At 31.9% G+C, this 16,027-nt stretch overlaps 1 protein-coding gene and 1 long non-coding RNA gene across 7 annotated transcripts in view; one reads left to right on the top strand and one right to left on the bottom strand.

Annotated features, from left to right (window-relative positions):
- The window catches only part of LOC145192537 (uncharacterized), a 60,292-nt gene that overhangs the window by 24,404 nt on the left and 19,861 nt on the right, over positions 1 to 16,027 (top strand). For 3 of the 4 annotated variants that reach the window (XM_090096633.1, XM_090096638.1, XM_090096624.1), the window contains exons 11-24: positions 491 to 1,528; positions 1,745 to 1,818; positions 3,040 to 3,334; positions 3,503 to 3,645; positions 3,944 to 4,391; positions 4,612 to 4,757; positions 6,004 to 6,451; positions 6,663 to 6,808; positions 7,090 to 7,537; positions 7,750 to 7,895; positions 11,612 to 12,059; positions 12,272 to 12,417; positions 12,699 to 13,146; positions 13,366 to 13,511. In XM_090096633.1, coding sequence (XP_089952759.1) covers positions 491 to 1,528; positions 1,745 to 1,818; positions 3,040 to 3,334; positions 3,503 to 3,645; positions 3,944 to 4,391; positions 4,612 to 4,757; positions 6,004 to 6,451; positions 6,663 to 6,808; positions 7,090 to 7,537; positions 7,750 to 7,895; positions 11,612 to 12,059; positions 12,272 to 12,417; positions 12,699 to 13,146; positions 13,366 to 13,511 — 4,520 coding nt within the window. The remainder of the gene's footprint in view (positions 1 to 490; positions 1,529 to 1,744; positions 1,819 to 3,039; positions 3,335 to 3,502; positions 3,646 to 3,943; positions 4,392 to 4,611; positions 4,758 to 6,003; positions 6,452 to 6,662; positions 6,809 to 7,089; positions 7,538 to 7,749; positions 7,896 to 11,611; positions 12,060 to 12,271; positions 12,418 to 12,698; positions 13,147 to 13,365; positions 13,512 to 16,027) is intronic. The other variant, XM_090096626.1, reaches the window with a different exon arrangement.
- The window catches only part of LOC149894882 (uncharacterized), a 55,173-nt gene that overhangs the window by 25,789 nt on the left and 13,357 nt on the right, over positions 1 to 16,027 (bottom strand). The gene's annotated exons all lie outside the window — the stretch shown is intronic.

Raw genomic sequence — 16,027 nt, 5'->3', positions numbered from 1 at the left:
GAATTTTCGTTGTAGGTGGTTTGCACTATTTGTTAACTTTTATTGCTCTCTTTATTTTTGTTGTAGGTGGTTGCACTATTTGTTAACTTTTATTGCTCTCTTTATTTCATTTTATTATAATAATTTTTTTTTTTTTGGAAATTCTCAACTTTTTGAAGAAAGCAATTAAAATCAACAAATAGTACTAAAAAATATCCACCATAAAAATCCCTCAAGTTTCATATATTTTTCATAAATTTCATATGCTTTATCATCATTACCCAGCAAGCACACAACGTTGAAATAACGTTGAAATAACGTTGATCAATGTTATTTCAACGTCGTGTGCTTGCTGGGTAGAGATTTTATCTGCAAGACTTGAAAAGTTCAAAAAACTATTGAGTTACAATCTGTAAATATAAATTACTTTTTTGATATTTTTTGTACTTTTTTTTATACCAAAGTTCAATGTAGCCATCTTGAATGTATATAGCCACCTTGAATACTCTAGGTGATTATGATGATTATCAAGAATTCCTTGTTCACTTCAAGAGTGTTGCAAAGGCATCTGTTAAGCCCATTCAAATATCTCTTAATGAAGAGCATGTACACTATAATGAAGAAACATCAACCAAAAAAGGTGAACCATTATTAATCTACAGAGAAAATCCTGCTGATAAAGCGAAAACTGCCATTAACATTAACAAAGTAGAAGAAGATGTTATTCTATCAACTAGTATTCGTGATGATCACTTTGAAAATGATTTTTTTTTCAATGAAAGTTGTGATTCTTCTCTTGAAGATTTTCCTACCAGTGTTGAAAAAGATGTCATGGATGAAGAATCTGATGATGATAGCGATGATAGTGATATTTATGTAGACATCTTGCCAGATGAAGAAAGTGAATCTAATGCCAAAGTTCTTGGAAACCATTTTGATGAGGAAAATAAAAACTCACTTAGGCAGCTGGGTGAGAATAGCACAATAACTGAGTATATGGAAGAAGTAAATAAAATTGATAAACAGTTTGTAGATTCGGATTGCAATGAAGCTGAAGTTGATCTGTTGGAGAATTTTAAAGATGTTCAAGAGTTTCTCAAGTATTTTACAAGTTTTGCAAAAGCATCTGTTAAGCCCATTAAAATATCTCTTAATGAAGAGCATATTCATCACAATGAAGAAATCTCAACCAAAAAAGATGAACCGTCACTAATCAATAGGGAAGATGTTGCTGATAAAGCGAAAACTGCCAATAACCTTAATAAAGTAGAAGAAGATGTTATTCTATCAACTAATACTCTTGATGATCACTTTGAAAATGATTTTATTTTTAATGAAAGTGGGGATTCTTCTCTTGAAGATTTTTCTAACAGTGTTGAAAAAGATGTCATGGATGAAGAATCTGATGATGATAGTGATGACAGTGACATTTATGTAGACATTTTGCCAGATGAAGTTAGTGAATCTGATGTTAAAGTTCTTGGAGACCATCTTGAAAATTTACATCATAATACAGAAGAGACGTCAACATCTGGTGATGATAACAAAGGTCTGTAAGATTTGTTTTGTGAAATGATTTTATTTCAATTACTAGATTATTTAAAAAACTTATTTGAAAAAAACACATTTTTAAGATATTTAAAAAGTTTATTAAAAATTTTAAAGATTTTTAATCTTAAATTTGCCTATTGAAAATGAATTCCAAAAAATACTTTCTCAATTTTTTTTCTTTTTTTTGGATTTTAAAGAGATGTATTTAATTTAGAATATCAAAAAAATGAAGATCTTTTTAACGAAGAAAGAAAACTTGCAATAAAAAAACTTCCTGAAGCTTTCAAGGTTCGGTCATTGTTTTTGCATCTTCAGATATAACTTAAAAAATAAAAAACCTTTTTTTAAAATAATTTTCTGAAGCATTGTTAAGATATTTATTATGGTCAACGAGGGAAAATCTGCAAACTTCAATATTTAGTTAAAAAAAATAGCCTTTCTAGAAATTTAGTGAAAAACTTAATTCTTTAAAAACAATGTTTTCTTTTTATAAGCGACATTATACACTTAATGCCTATTGGGTAATTTTAAAATTTGAAAAAATTTTAAGAGCACCACAGAAACATGTTTGCAATAACATTTACCTGATTGGTAAGTAAAGAAGGCACTTTGTACCAAGAAGACCTGGAGAAGCATATGACTTTGGTTGTGCCCAACTATAAAACACAGAAGTCTGTTAAGTTTAGGGAGTGCACTTTTACTGGTTTAAAAGCCAAAAAAACCAAAACTGTTGGTGAAAATGGTAGGAATATGAAACTTGTTAATTGAAAGTAGTATTCCAAAATGCTATTCCATTTGGGAATCACTTTACTGGAGATAATTTTTCTTTTAAACGAGATAACAGCATAAAATACTTCTTGAGTGGTAAAGTCAGATGGAGGATGAGGCCTCCCCAAAGCTCAGATATGAAAATAATCAAGTATATGGGAATATCCTGTGTTCAAAAATTTCAGACATTCGTAAAAAATTTTTTAATCCCTATGTAATTTAATAAAATATTCTAATTTGATTGGTAAGTACAATTATAAACTTAATTTGATTGATAATAACAATTAAAAAATTAATTTGATTGGTAATTACAATTACAAACTGTTATTTCACAATGTTTAATGATAAAATATTTTTGTTAAATCATTATTATAAGCTTCATGGTAAATTTTGTTATTATTATTTTAAATTTTATTATTATCATTTTAAATTTTATTATTATTATTTTAAATTTTATTATTATTATTTTAAATTTTATTATTATTATTTTAGTATTATTAGTTTTATTATAAAGTTTAAAGGCATTTTAAAGTTCATGAAATTTTAAAGTATTTTTAAATTATTTCATGTTTACATCATTTCAAATGTTTTTATAGTTTAAGTATTTTTTAACACACCAAATATTTATAATTATAGTTACAAAGGTATTTATAATTATAATTACATTTTTGTATCTTTTTAAAACTTTTTATTTAGGTTTTTTATAGACTTAATTTTGAAGTTGTTTGAAATTATTTGTAGGCTAAGTCTGTGGATGATAAATCACATGAGGAATTTTCTCAAATAGAGTCCTTGCCAGTTAATACCACATTAATTGTGGAAGTGAATTCAAAAATAGCACATTGCAAAGAAGTAGCAGTTGTCAATCTAAGAGACTTAAAAGAAGATGTCACTCAGAAGTACTTCTCTGTTCTTTGGGATAATCCTGCATTAAATGTCTCACTCAGTCAAGTAGCTAAAAATGATTGCATAAGTGTACCAGCCACAAACTTAAATGAAGAAAATAATAAGAGTTCAAAGCTAGAAAAAGAATTTGGTACGAGAAATCTCTTTTGCATTTAATTAAAAACAACTGACAAAAACTCTTTTCATAAATTTACTTTTGCTTGTTGAAAACATAAGTTTAATTTTCAAATATTAAAAGTATTACTAAATGAAAAATGTTAAAAAAACAACTATTTCTTATCAGAAAATTTTGTTTAAGGCCAAGAAAAGGAAATAAAAGAAATAGGAGTCAGTTTGTCAACAAAACATGGTTTGTCTGATATCGAAGCTGATGAAGTGCATTCTCAGAAAGTTGAGTTGACAGTTGGAAAACTAAAGATTCCTGATGTTTTCAGTGTCAATGTAAGGCTTGCTTTTGATTCTGTTTGATTGATGTGATCAAATGACACTCCACTAATACATGCAGCATTTTTCACAAATTAAATGTTCTACTTTTATCAGTTTTAAATGTGTTAAAATGTTTGTTTGTAAAAATAATGATTACACACTAATTAACTAGATATCATAAGCTAAAAGAAGATGCTGTAGTGGTCATACCATTTTGTCTTAGTTTTCATAGTTGTTAAAACATAAAGTGCAAGTTTTAAGGTGAACATTGATGTTTTTATACTAAAACAATGGTTGCATATGTTTTTGATAGGTATCTCATGAGGAGTTGAAATCACCTATTAGTGACAAGTCCCAAAGCACATCTAGGATGAGACCAGGTAAAGTTTCTCAACTGATGTTTTCAAGCGAAGATGGTGTTATAAAACACTCACCTGTTTCCACAGATGGAGACTTAATTCCAAACAGTACTTTTAGTAAGTACCCTTCTGCCCTTGGTGATAGTTGTTTTGCTGATAGCAGTGATCCTGTATCTGTTAACAAGGCTGAAATCATCGACAGTGTTAACACAAAAGACTTAAGCATCAATCTTCCATTAAAGGAGATCCAGTCTGAGGAGATATCAGCTGCTGAGTTAATAACAGAAGTGCAAAGTGAGGGCTTTTTTGATATTGAAAGTGGCAGCCCAGTTACAGGAAAGGAATCAGAGTCTAAAGATATCACAGATGATGATGAAGCAAAGAGTCTTGCAATCCAGAAAAGTAAGCTAAAGTTGTTTTCTCACTAGATATTTTGTACCTTTTTCATCTACAAATGGAATGGAGCTTCTCAGTAATGTGTGACTTTTCTTTAATGCAGTATATTTTATGGAACTTGCTGGTTTTTATAAATATCCCAGGTTATGTTTTGTTGTCGATGTTAATGTTGTGGTGTTTGTTTTGTTTATTAGGTTCAAAAAGACCTGCTTTTTTTTTTTTTTAGATCATGATGATGTTGGTCTTCAAAGAACAAGACTCAGTTTGTCAACAAAGCATGGTTTGTCTGATATTGAAGCTGATGAAGTGCATTTTCAGAAAGTTGAGTTGACAGTTGGAAAACTAAAGATTCCTGATGTTTTCAGTGTCAATGTAAGACTTGCTTTTGATTCTGTTTGATTGATGTGATCAAATGACACTCCACTACTACATGCAGCATTTTCCACAAATTAAATGTTCTACTTATATCAGTTTTAAATGTGTTACATTGTTTGTAAAATTAATGATTACACTCTAATGAACTAGATAGGGAAGACCGGGGCTAGTTGGCTACAGGGATAAGTTGACACACTGCGTTTAACTTTGGAATTTTCAACCAGAAATTTCCAAAGTTCACATGGAACCTTCCCTCTTAACTAATTCATCTTCCAATGTAGTATCAGGGCTATATGCATATGCTCATACAAGTTTTAGCAATTTTTTTTTTTTTCTACTCATTTTGTAACTTTTGTAACTATATTACTTTTTCAATTTTAATAAGCAACACCATTAGCTTGAAGTAAACTTGAATAGATGTAGGAGTTGTATGGTTCACTCTAACCAGTCACCTTTTGTGTTTCTTTATATTTTGCGTTTTTGAGGATTTATAAGCCATTTTGTGAGCAAAAAGCTTTTGTGGCTAGTTGGCACAATAATTGTGGGACTAATTGGCAACATGTACCAACTTAGAACTTTTTGTATTAGCCGTAAATTCACTTAAGTTATATAACACTACAGATCTACAGACATGAGAAATTATAAAAGAAAAGTAGACAGGCCTGTAAGTTCTAAAAATGTTACAAAAAATGCTGTTGCTACTATTTTTATAGAAGAAAAAACTATTCAATCGACTTAAGGGCAATATAAGTTAAAGTCAAAAAATATTGTTGGATAAAAATCATCAAGAGTTTTCATAAAAAAAGACGCACTTGAAGTAGATGCTTAATGTTGATAAACTTGTCTCTTTTTGTATGGTAAGCCAACTTACCCTGAGAGTATAGGCAACTTACCCTGGGCAGGGATAAAATGGCACATACATTTTTGTTTTTTGGAGGCCCTTTTTGGCCGCCAATTTTTTTTTTTTTTTAATGTTTGTCACTTAAACATCCTTACCAAGTTTATATTCTTTTGAACTGGAATTTCATATCCTCAAGAAAACTCACCCAGAAATGCACAGAGCTCAAAAACTAAAACTGTAGCCAACTAGCCCCGGTCTCCCCTATTCTATGGTAAAAGAAGATGCTATAGTGGTCATACCATTTTGTTTTAGTTTTTATAGTCGTTAAAACATAAAGTGCAAGTTTTAAGGTGATCATTGATGTTTTTATACTAAAACAATGGTTGCATATGTTCTTGATAGGTTTCTCATGAGGAGTTGAAATCACCTATTAGTGACAAGTCCCAAAGCACTTCTAGGATGAGACCAGGTAAAGTTTCTCAACTGATGTTTTCAAGCGAAGATGGTGTTGTAAAACACTCGCCTGTTTCCACAGAAGAAGACTTGATTCCAAACAGCACTTTTAGTAAGTACCCTTCTGCTCTTGGTGATAGTTGCTTTGCTGATGGCAGTGATCCTGTATCTGTTAACAAGGCTGAAATCATCAACAGTGTTAACACAAAAGACTTAAGCATCAATCTTCCATTAAAGGAGATCCAGTCTGAGGAGATCTCAGCTGCTGAGTTAATAACAGAAGTGCAAAGTGAGGGCTTTTTTGATATTGAAAGTGGCAGCCCAGTTACAGGAAAGGAATCAGAGTCTAAAGATATCACAGATGATGATGAAGCAAAGAGTCTTGCAAACCAAAAAAGTAAGCTAAAGTTGTTTTCTCACTAGATTTTTGTACCTTTTTCATCTACAAATGGAATGGGGCTACTCAGTAATGTGTGACTTTTCTTAAATGCAGTATATTCTATGGAACTTGCTGGTTTTTGTAAATAGCCCAGGTTATACTTGGTTATTGATGCTGCGATGTGGTGTTTGTTTATTAGGTTCAAAAAAGACCTGCATTTTTTTTTTAGATCATGATGATGTTGGTCTTCAAAAAACAAGACTCAGTTTGTCAACAAAGCATGGTTTGTCTGATATTGAAGCTGATGAAGTGCATTCTCAGAAAGTTGAGTTGACAGTTGGAAAACTAAAGATTCCAGATGTTTTCAGTGTCAATGTAAGGCTTGCTTTTGATTCTGTTTGATTGATGTGATCAAATGACACTCCACTGCTACATGCAGCATTTTTCACAAATTAAATGTTCTACTTATATCAGTTTTTTTATCAATTAGATTACACTCTAATTAACTTTTAGCATAGGACATCTTATGCTAAAAGAAGATGTTGTAGTGGTTATACCATTCTGTTTTAGTTTTTATAGTTGTTAAAACATAAAGTGCAAGTTTTAAGGTAAACATTGATGTTTTTATGCTAAGGCAATGCATATGTTTTTGATAGGTATCTCATGAGGAGTTAAAATCACCTATTAGTGACAAGTCCCAAAGTACATCTAGGATGAGACCAGGTAAAGTTTCTCAAATGATGTTTTCAAGCGAAGATGGTGTTATAAAACACTCACCTGTTTTCACAGAAGGAGACTTGATTCCAAACAGCACTTTTAGTAGGTACCCTTCTGCCCTTGGTGATAGTTGTTTTGCTGATAGCAGTGATCCTGTATCTGTTAACAAGGCTGAAATCATCAACAGTGTTAACACAAAAGACTTAAGCATCAATCTTCCATTAAAGGAGATCCAGTCTGAGGAGATCTCAGCTGCTGAGTTAATAACAGAAGTGCAAAGTGAGGGCGTTTTTGATATTGAAAGTGGCAGCCCAGTTACAGGAAAAGAATCAGAGTCTAAAGATATCACAGATGATGATGAAGCAAAGACCCTTGCTAACCAGAAAAGTAAGCTAAAGTTGTTTTCTCACTAGATTTTTGTACCTTTTTAATCTACAAATGGAATGGGGCTACTCAGTAATGTGTGACTTTTCTTAAATGCAGTATATTTTATGGAACTTGCTGGTTTTTGTAAATATCCCAGGTTATGCTTGGTTATTGATGCTGCGATGTGGTGTTTGTTTGTTAGGTTCAAAAAAGACCTGCATTTTTTATTTTAGATTATGATGATGGTGGTCTTCAGAAAGCAAGACTCAGTTTGTCAACAAAGCATGGTTTGTCTGATATTGAAGCTGATGAAGTGCATTTTCAGAAAGTTGAGTTGACAGTTGGAAAACTAAAGATTCCTAATGTTTTCAGTGTTAATGTAAGATTTGCTCTAGATTTTCTGCGATTGATATGATCATATGATACTCATCACTTCTATATGTAACAGTTTTCAAAAACGAAATCTATAATATAATATAAACATTCAAATAGTAGGTTTAAATGACAAGGGGGTTAATGAGCTTATTGAAAAACAATAAAAGTTATGACAATCAAATGTAATCCATTTATATATGTTTAAGTTTGTTTCTTTTTAAAATTAACAAATTTACCATTTGGTAAATTGACCTCTCAATGGCTATTTTTCCTTGGTTTGATTCGAGATGGTGTAGTTTCTTGGTAACACTTGATGTATTTTCAGAATGGTAAACAAATATGAATTTCTTTTTCAACACTTGTTTACGTTATCTGACATTTCTGATATTTTACATGTGTTGATTTTTTATTGAAATCCGATGGAAGTTGATTTTCCTAATGAATATCAAAAAATTAAATTGCATAGTTTTTTTAGCTTTACACCTTTTAACATTAAGTTTTTGTAAATTATTAATGTGATTATTAGTTATGTAATTTACAATTATTGTGATAATTTCCTTTTAAAAACTGTTTGGAATGATAACGACTTAAGGATTTTGTTTAGTTTTTATTATTTTTAGCAAAACATCAGGTTTTCTTCCTTTTAGGGTTGTATAAATTTTCTGACCTGCATCAACCAGTTGAACAGTCCTGTTTGCAGTTTCATCATCATTAAAATGCACTTTTAAAATTAAAAAAAAAAGCTGTTTTTTTTTGCTGATTGGATCTTCCAGGGAATTTCTCTTACCATCTTTCTGACTACATGGATTGTTGACTTGGAAAGATCAGTTTTTTTTTTAATGAAGTACTCTGGATTTGCATTGATTCCCATTATCACTTTTTGATCAAGTTTTAAACTTGATGGACCTCTTTCTCAGTTTCTCAACTTTCTTTTGAATCCTTGACTTTCATATCACAATTTAATGATACAACTGAAAATCTTCCTTTGAATTTTTTTCTTGCAAGCAAATTTATCAGAATCATTTTTAAGCCAGTTGTCGAAAATGATTTTTTTCACTTTTACTTGCGAATAAATTTCCTTTGTTTACTATCAACCCTTTTAAAACAACCATTATATTATTTGAAAGAGAGATAAATTTGGTTTAAAACAATGTACAAATGATCAAAATTGAATAAGTGGTTCTCAAAATATTTCAAAAGCCCCATGGGTCATTATCATTCTGGACAGCCTTTATAATGGCTTATACAGTAGGCACTGTTTATTGTCGAGGTATTTGTGCAAAACAGGCATGCAGTATTTTTCTGTTCAACCCAGATTAAATTCTTAGGCATACATTCCATGAACTCCTTGTGCTGTGAAAAGAGAATCAGATATTATTGACAGTATATCAGTCATCAGAGGCTAAGAAAAAACATCAATTGCTGTTGCATCATCAATTGTTGTGACTCTATTGATGGAATTTTAGTTAACAACCAGGCTAATGAGAATCTTGAGCAATAATTAGATTGGAGGAATTATAAATTTGGGCAAATGAAAAAATAACAGAGAAAGTAAGTGGTATATAATTGAAAGTGGCATTTACTGCACAGTAACTTGATTTGTACAAAATAGCCTATTCTGCTAAGAATGATGGAAGTCTGAATTTGATATATTGTGCCTAACCTGAAAGTTGGTAAAAAATGCCGGCTGAATACTGAATAAATGGTACATTTACTCAACATAATCAATTAAATCACTTGTCTTGTCAGTGTTGGAGGTTGTGATGAACACACAGAGTGATATGAGCATGGCTATCAACCTGGATGATCCTAGAAGATTTACTTAGAGAAAAATGTTGTCTCACTATCAAACATGCAACACTAAAATCAAAATGATAATGATGATGCTCTGACTCTACAGGGCATCCTGCAACACAATAGCAACAGTCTCCAAGGGTACTGATTTTCTCACAGTTGTTGTTATGTACAATATTTTTAAGGTTCCTTGTCTGCACTGCAGTATCAAAAAATGTGGTGGTGGAAACTGATCAAAATATGATATCAACTCTTCTGTGACCAATTCATAGTGAGCTTTTCCTATTTGAAAATACATCAAGTCCAATAAACCCAGATGTTCATACTTTGCCTTATCCAAAATTGTACACTCAAAAAGTAAATGAGATGCCAAGAAACTCAACATAAAGTTTTTCATACTGGCATTAGAAAACCTTTATCAGTCAAAATTCAATGAGCAAGTTGCCAAAGTAACACACAATCAAGAGATGGAAAGACAGAAGAAAATGAAAGATAAGAAAGAAACTTTGGCTCTGAAGAACAGCACTAAAGCAAAATCATTGTCTACTGTTGTTTGAGCAAAGCCAAACAAGATGCAAAGAAGAAAACTGGAGAGGATTTTCTTGTAAAAGTCAGTACTTCAATGCTGAGCATTCTAAGTGCAATGAAGACTGGCTGTCTGTGTGAAATATTGAGTTAAATATTTTTACAGTTCATGCACTAGTGATAAAAGAGCCTTTGATAACAATGGCATAATTGGCAACTTCATCTGTACATCATGCTTTGTTGAATTGCAGTGGTACTTTATTCTAAGGACATATCTGTGGACAGCAATTATAGAACTTGTGATAGCCACTAGGATTAATGATGAGACAGGGTGAAATTTTATTCCTTTAGACCAATATAACATTATTATTATTTTAAATATTGATACCTTATGAATCTAATATTGCACATAAAAATTTTTTAGTCGGCTGTTCCGTACTATTAATAGGTTCTTAGATTTGATAGAAACTATTACATGTACAGAAGTTTCATAAATTTTGTATTGAGCTTGAATTATTATTTGGAGCCAGTTGCTTGGAGTTATTAGTAGATATGTGAGTTGCCCAGCTAACACAAAACGTTCAAGTACATTCAAAGAATGTTGGAAATGTTCTTAGAGCTTTCTCAGAACGCGCCCGACCCTTTCTAACGTTTTACGAACGTTTCTTGAACGTTTTGTGTTAGCTGGGTGGTTTATTTGTTTTCAAATTAGATGTATATATCTTGTTTAATTGATCCAGGCCCTAGGTTTAGCTTAAATAGCTCTGTAAATTACAGGTTAAAATGTTATTTTAGTCTTTAGGTATAGATGAAGCCAATTCCTATAATAGTTGGTTAGAATCATCGTCTGTTGTTGTATTGTATGTCATCCTTAATCACTTGAACCAATCTATCAGTTGCATTATCCAGCTATTCTATTAGGTGCTAAAACAGACATTAATTCAATTCTACTAAGTTGAAAATTTTGTTAGTAGCTGTTGACAATTTACTAAGATGACTAATATGTGGTTGCAACCTCACAAAAGACATGTACCTATAAACAGTCATGAGCACTAAATGAACTTCATGGCCCTTAAATGGTGTCTTTTTTCAATTATTTTTGATTTCAGCTGGTTATAAAAAAGTCATTCTTTTGTGTATCAAAGCTCATTAGTCATTGATAGACAAGACCAATTGAGCCGGTAATTCCAGTATTAATTTCATAATTGTAATCCGCACTTTACCTGGCCAAAATTTAGTCAATATACCCTAATTAGCTACATATCTTCTCCTAAAAAAAGCTTTCGTAGTGGTTACACTATTTCATTTTAGTTTTCATAGTTGTTAAAAAAAAAAAAACTCAAATTAAGGTGAACATTGTTGTTTTTATACTAAAATAATGCTTGCAAATGTTCTTGATAGGTATCTCATGAGGAGTTGAAATCACCTATTAGTGACAAGTCCCAAAGCACATCTAGGATGAGACCAGGTAAAGTTTCTCAACTGATGTTTTCAAGCGAAGATGGTGTTGTAAAACACTCACCTGTTTCCACAGAAGAAGACTTGGTTCCAAGCAGCACTTTTAGTATGTACTCTTCTGCCCTCGGTGAAAGTTGCTATGCTGATGACAGTGATCCTGCATCTTTTAACAAGGCTGAAATCATTGACAGTGTCAACACAAAAGACTTAAGCATCAATCTTCCATTAAAGGAGATCCAGTCTGAGGAGATCTCAGCTGCTGAGTTAATAACAGAAGTGCAAAGTGAGGGCTTTTTTGATATTGAAAGTGGCAGCCCAGTTGCAGGAAAGGAATCAGAGTCTAAAGATATCACAGATGATGATGAAGCAAAGACCCTTGCTAACCAGAAAAGTAAGCTAAAGTTGTTTTCTCACTAGATTTTTGTAACTTTTTTATCTACAAATGGAATGGGGCTTCTCAGTAATGTGTGACTTTTCTTAAATGCAGTATATTTTATGCAACTTGCTGGTTTTTGTAAATAGCCCAGGTTATGCTTGGTTATTGATGCTGCGATGTGGTGTTTGTTTGTAAGGTTCAAAAAAGACCTGCATTTTTCTTTTTAGATCATGATGATGTTGGTCTTCAAAAAACAAGACTCAGTTTGTCAACAAAGCATGATTTGTCTGATATTGAAACTGATGAAGTGCATTCTCAGAAAGTTGAGTTGACAGTTGGAAAACTAAAGATTCCTGATGTTTTCAGTGTCAATGTAAGACTTACTTTTGATTCTGTTTGATTGATGTGATCAAATGACAGTCCACTACTACATGCAGCATTTTTCACAAATTAAATGTTCTACTTATATCAGTTTTTTTATCAATTAGATTACACTCTAATTAACTTTTAGCATAGGATATCTTATGCTAAAAGAAGATGTTGTAGTGGTTATACCATTCTGTTTTAGTTTTTATAGTTGTTAAAACATAAAGTGCAAGTTTTAAGGTGAACATTGATGTTTTTATGCTAAGGCAATGCATATGTTCTTGATAGGTATCTCATGAGGAGTTGAAATCACCTATTAGTGACAAGTCCCAAAGTACATCTAGGATGAGACCAGGTAAAGTTTCTCAAATGATGTTTTCAAGCGAAGATGGTGTTATAAAACACTCACCTGTTTTCACAGAAGGAGACTTGATTCCAAACAGCACTTTTAGTAGGTACCCTTCTGCCCTTGGTGATAGTTGCTTTGCTGATAGCAGTGATCCTGTATCTGTTAACAAGGCTGAAATCATCGACAGTGTTAACACAAAAGACTTAAGCATCAATCTTCCATTAAAGGAGATCCAGTCTGAGGAGATCTCAGCTGCTGAGTTAATAACAGAAGTGCAAAGTGAGGGCTTTTTTGATATTGAAAGTGGCAGCCCAGTTACAGGAAAGGAATCAGAGTTTAAAGATATCACAGATGATGATGAAGCAAAGAGTCTTGCTAACCAGAAAAGTAAGCTAAAGTTGTTTTCTCACTAGATTTTTTGTACCTTTTTCATCTACAAATGGAATGGAGCTTCTTAGTAATGTGTGACTTTTCTTAAATGCAGTATATTTTATGGAACTTGCTGGTTTTTATATGTATCCCAGGTTATGTTTTGTTGTTGATGTTAATGTTGTGGTGTTTGTTTTGCTTATTAGGTTCAAAAAAGACCTGCATTTTTTTTTTAAGATCATGATGATGTTGGTCTTCAAAAAACAAGACTCAGTTTGTCAACAAAGCATGGTTTGTCTGATATTGAAGCTGATGAAGTGCATTCTCAGAAAGTTGAGTTGACAGTTGGAAAACTAAAGATTCCAGATGTTTTCAGTGTCAATGTAAGACTTGCATTTTATATTACTGATATGTGACTAAATGCTGCCTATCATGAAGTTGTTTATCCAATTTTTTTCACATTTGAAACAGCCCATTTAAATTATCTTTATAATATTTAACTCGTTTCTTTTAAAACTTAACAGCTATACTAATTTTATAACAAGAAATTATATTTTATTGTATATTAACATTGTCTGCCTAATTAAAATAATCTGGTAAAATTATTACAATCTAAAATAATCTATCAAATTTTTTAGCCTCAATAATTTTTTTCAAGAATAAAGTTAAAGATAAATGGGTTTTACAACATTTATTAAACTTAACCATCATCAGCTGTGATTAAATCTTTAAAATCTTTGAACAGACAGTCTTAACATATGACTCTGGTATTTCTGTCCATGCTTGGTGATGGCAGTTGTGAGGGTTCCATTTTTTGGATGCTGATAATCACTGGCCCTGGCCTCAATTTTTTGCTACTCCTGAAAAATCAACGGGTTTGAATTTAGGGAAGAGTGTGGAAAGGCTTTGACCAAAAGTTGTCACTGAAAATTACACTGTCTTAGGTAGACAGGTAATAGCATCTTTGCCACATGATAGGAGCGCTAACTTGAACTACAACCCAAGGAAGGGTGTGAGCTTTCAAAACCTTGTACTTTATAGTGCCAATCCTAAAACCGGTTTAAAGGAAAAAAAGTCCAAAAACTATTAATTGTGCAGAACTTTGAATACATATTGTCATAGAATCAATCAAATGCATAAATAATTCCTTTGGAATTTGGCTCTGAATTTTTTCCAGTGCAAGTTTCAATTGCACAATGCTTTCCACATTTATTCTTGATAATTTCTTGTCCATCCATGACCAAACATTTTTGATTGGGTTCAGTCTGGAGATCATGCTGGTCATGGTAGAAGAGTAATATGTTGTCTTTGAAATCACTCATTCACTGAGTTGGCAGGATGTGCTGTTGCGCTGACCTATTGAAAATACCAATTTTTATACCTTCCAAAAAATGATCTGGCAGCAGGTAAAAAGCTTATTTTCCAAGGTCTCTTTGTAATTATACTGGTTAATTTTCCCTGTAAAAATATTTTTTGAAATCCTATCCCCTGATAAGAAATGCATCCCCATATACCTATTGAGCCACCACTGCCTTTTACTTTTGGTACACAAAGTCTTTGTATTTCTCTGAAGCTTATCTATTAATGATAAATCCTGATTTACAAACCACCTCAAAGTTTGATTCACCATTAAAAATGACCTTAGATCAATTTTCTACTGACCAGTGAAGTCTTTCTTCACACCACTTTACATTTTTTAACCCTATCTGTCACCCTTAAAAGCGGTTTTCTGGCAGCAACATAACAATAAAACCTTTTTTATTAAGATACCTAACTGCGTTATTACTAACACTAAAGTAACTGTGCTATAACTAACACAAGCCTTATTATTAAACTCAGCTAACAGTTCTCGGTAGCTAATTTTAGGATCTTCTCTTACCCTACAATACAATAAGCTTTGATCCCTAGAAATAAGTTTTGATGGCCTGCCAGCTCTTGGTGAATCTTTTACGTCATTTGAAAGTTTGTATTTCTTCAGTGTTGTTTTGACACAGCATAATAAAACACCACATAATCTTGCTACTTCTTGTTGACTTTTTACAATATCTGCCACTTAATTTCTTGTGATACTGACTTTCTGCCCATTTTTCTGCTTCTTGTGTGCCAAGAATTTACCAACTGAAATATCTCTTGAAATAATAGTTAGAAATTGACTTTTTTGGTCAAAGTGAGTAAAAACTTTCAGGATTCTTGTGTAATTAATTTAAGAGTTGTTAAGTTTAAATTACTGACCTTATATTTTTGACACATTTTGTTACATTTTTTTGACCTGATTCTCTTATTTGATTGTTTTGGTACTGAAATAATATTTTAAAAAATTTTTTTCTTATTTTAGCTATACATTTAATTCCAAAAAAAAAAAATTTTTTTTAATATCACCTTTTTTTTTAATTTTTTTTAAAAAGCATGGAAATAATTTGAGTAATTGCTAAAAAGTGACCTTATATTATTTTTGAAAGTCGCTAAATGTTTTTTTTTTTCTTCAACATATGAAGGAACTATTTGGAATGTTTCACTCTGAGAGCCTTTGGATAATCAGTTAGAAGAAACTTTTTGGGTCTGATTATTGACCCAGCACCAGTTTTCTTTTTAACAATCCTTCTCAATGTTGCTTCACACACATTGAGTTTCAGCTTTTGACAGCAATGAGAGGACTGGGTGATAAGACAGCAGTGACAAGAAGCTGAAGACAGCTGAAAGTTTCCTTTCTGATCATGGTTTACAACTAGCTTGATCTTTTTTTCTAAAACTGCTTTTGACTTTTGTAAGTTGTGCTTAGAGATGTTCCAACTTCCTTTATCTGGGGAAAAGCCATTTCCTAGAGGAGCAAAGCAACTTCCTTCTCAGGCTTCAACTTCAATTGTCAGAAATAGGCAACAAAATTAATTTCCACTAACAT

This window comes from Hydra viridissima, unplaced genomic scaffold (genome assembly GCF_058129835.1).
Source record: "Hydra viridissima isolate aposymbiotic clone 2 unplaced genomic scaffold, HvirCarnegie_v1 scaffold_1, whole genome shotgun sequence".
In the NCBI taxonomy this organism is placed as follows: Eukaryota; Metazoa; Cnidaria; class Hydrozoa; order Anthoathecata; family Hydridae; genus Hydra; species Hydra viridissima.
Note: the sequence above shows the minus strand (reverse complement) of the source record. Positions and strands in the feature narration are given on the sequence as shown.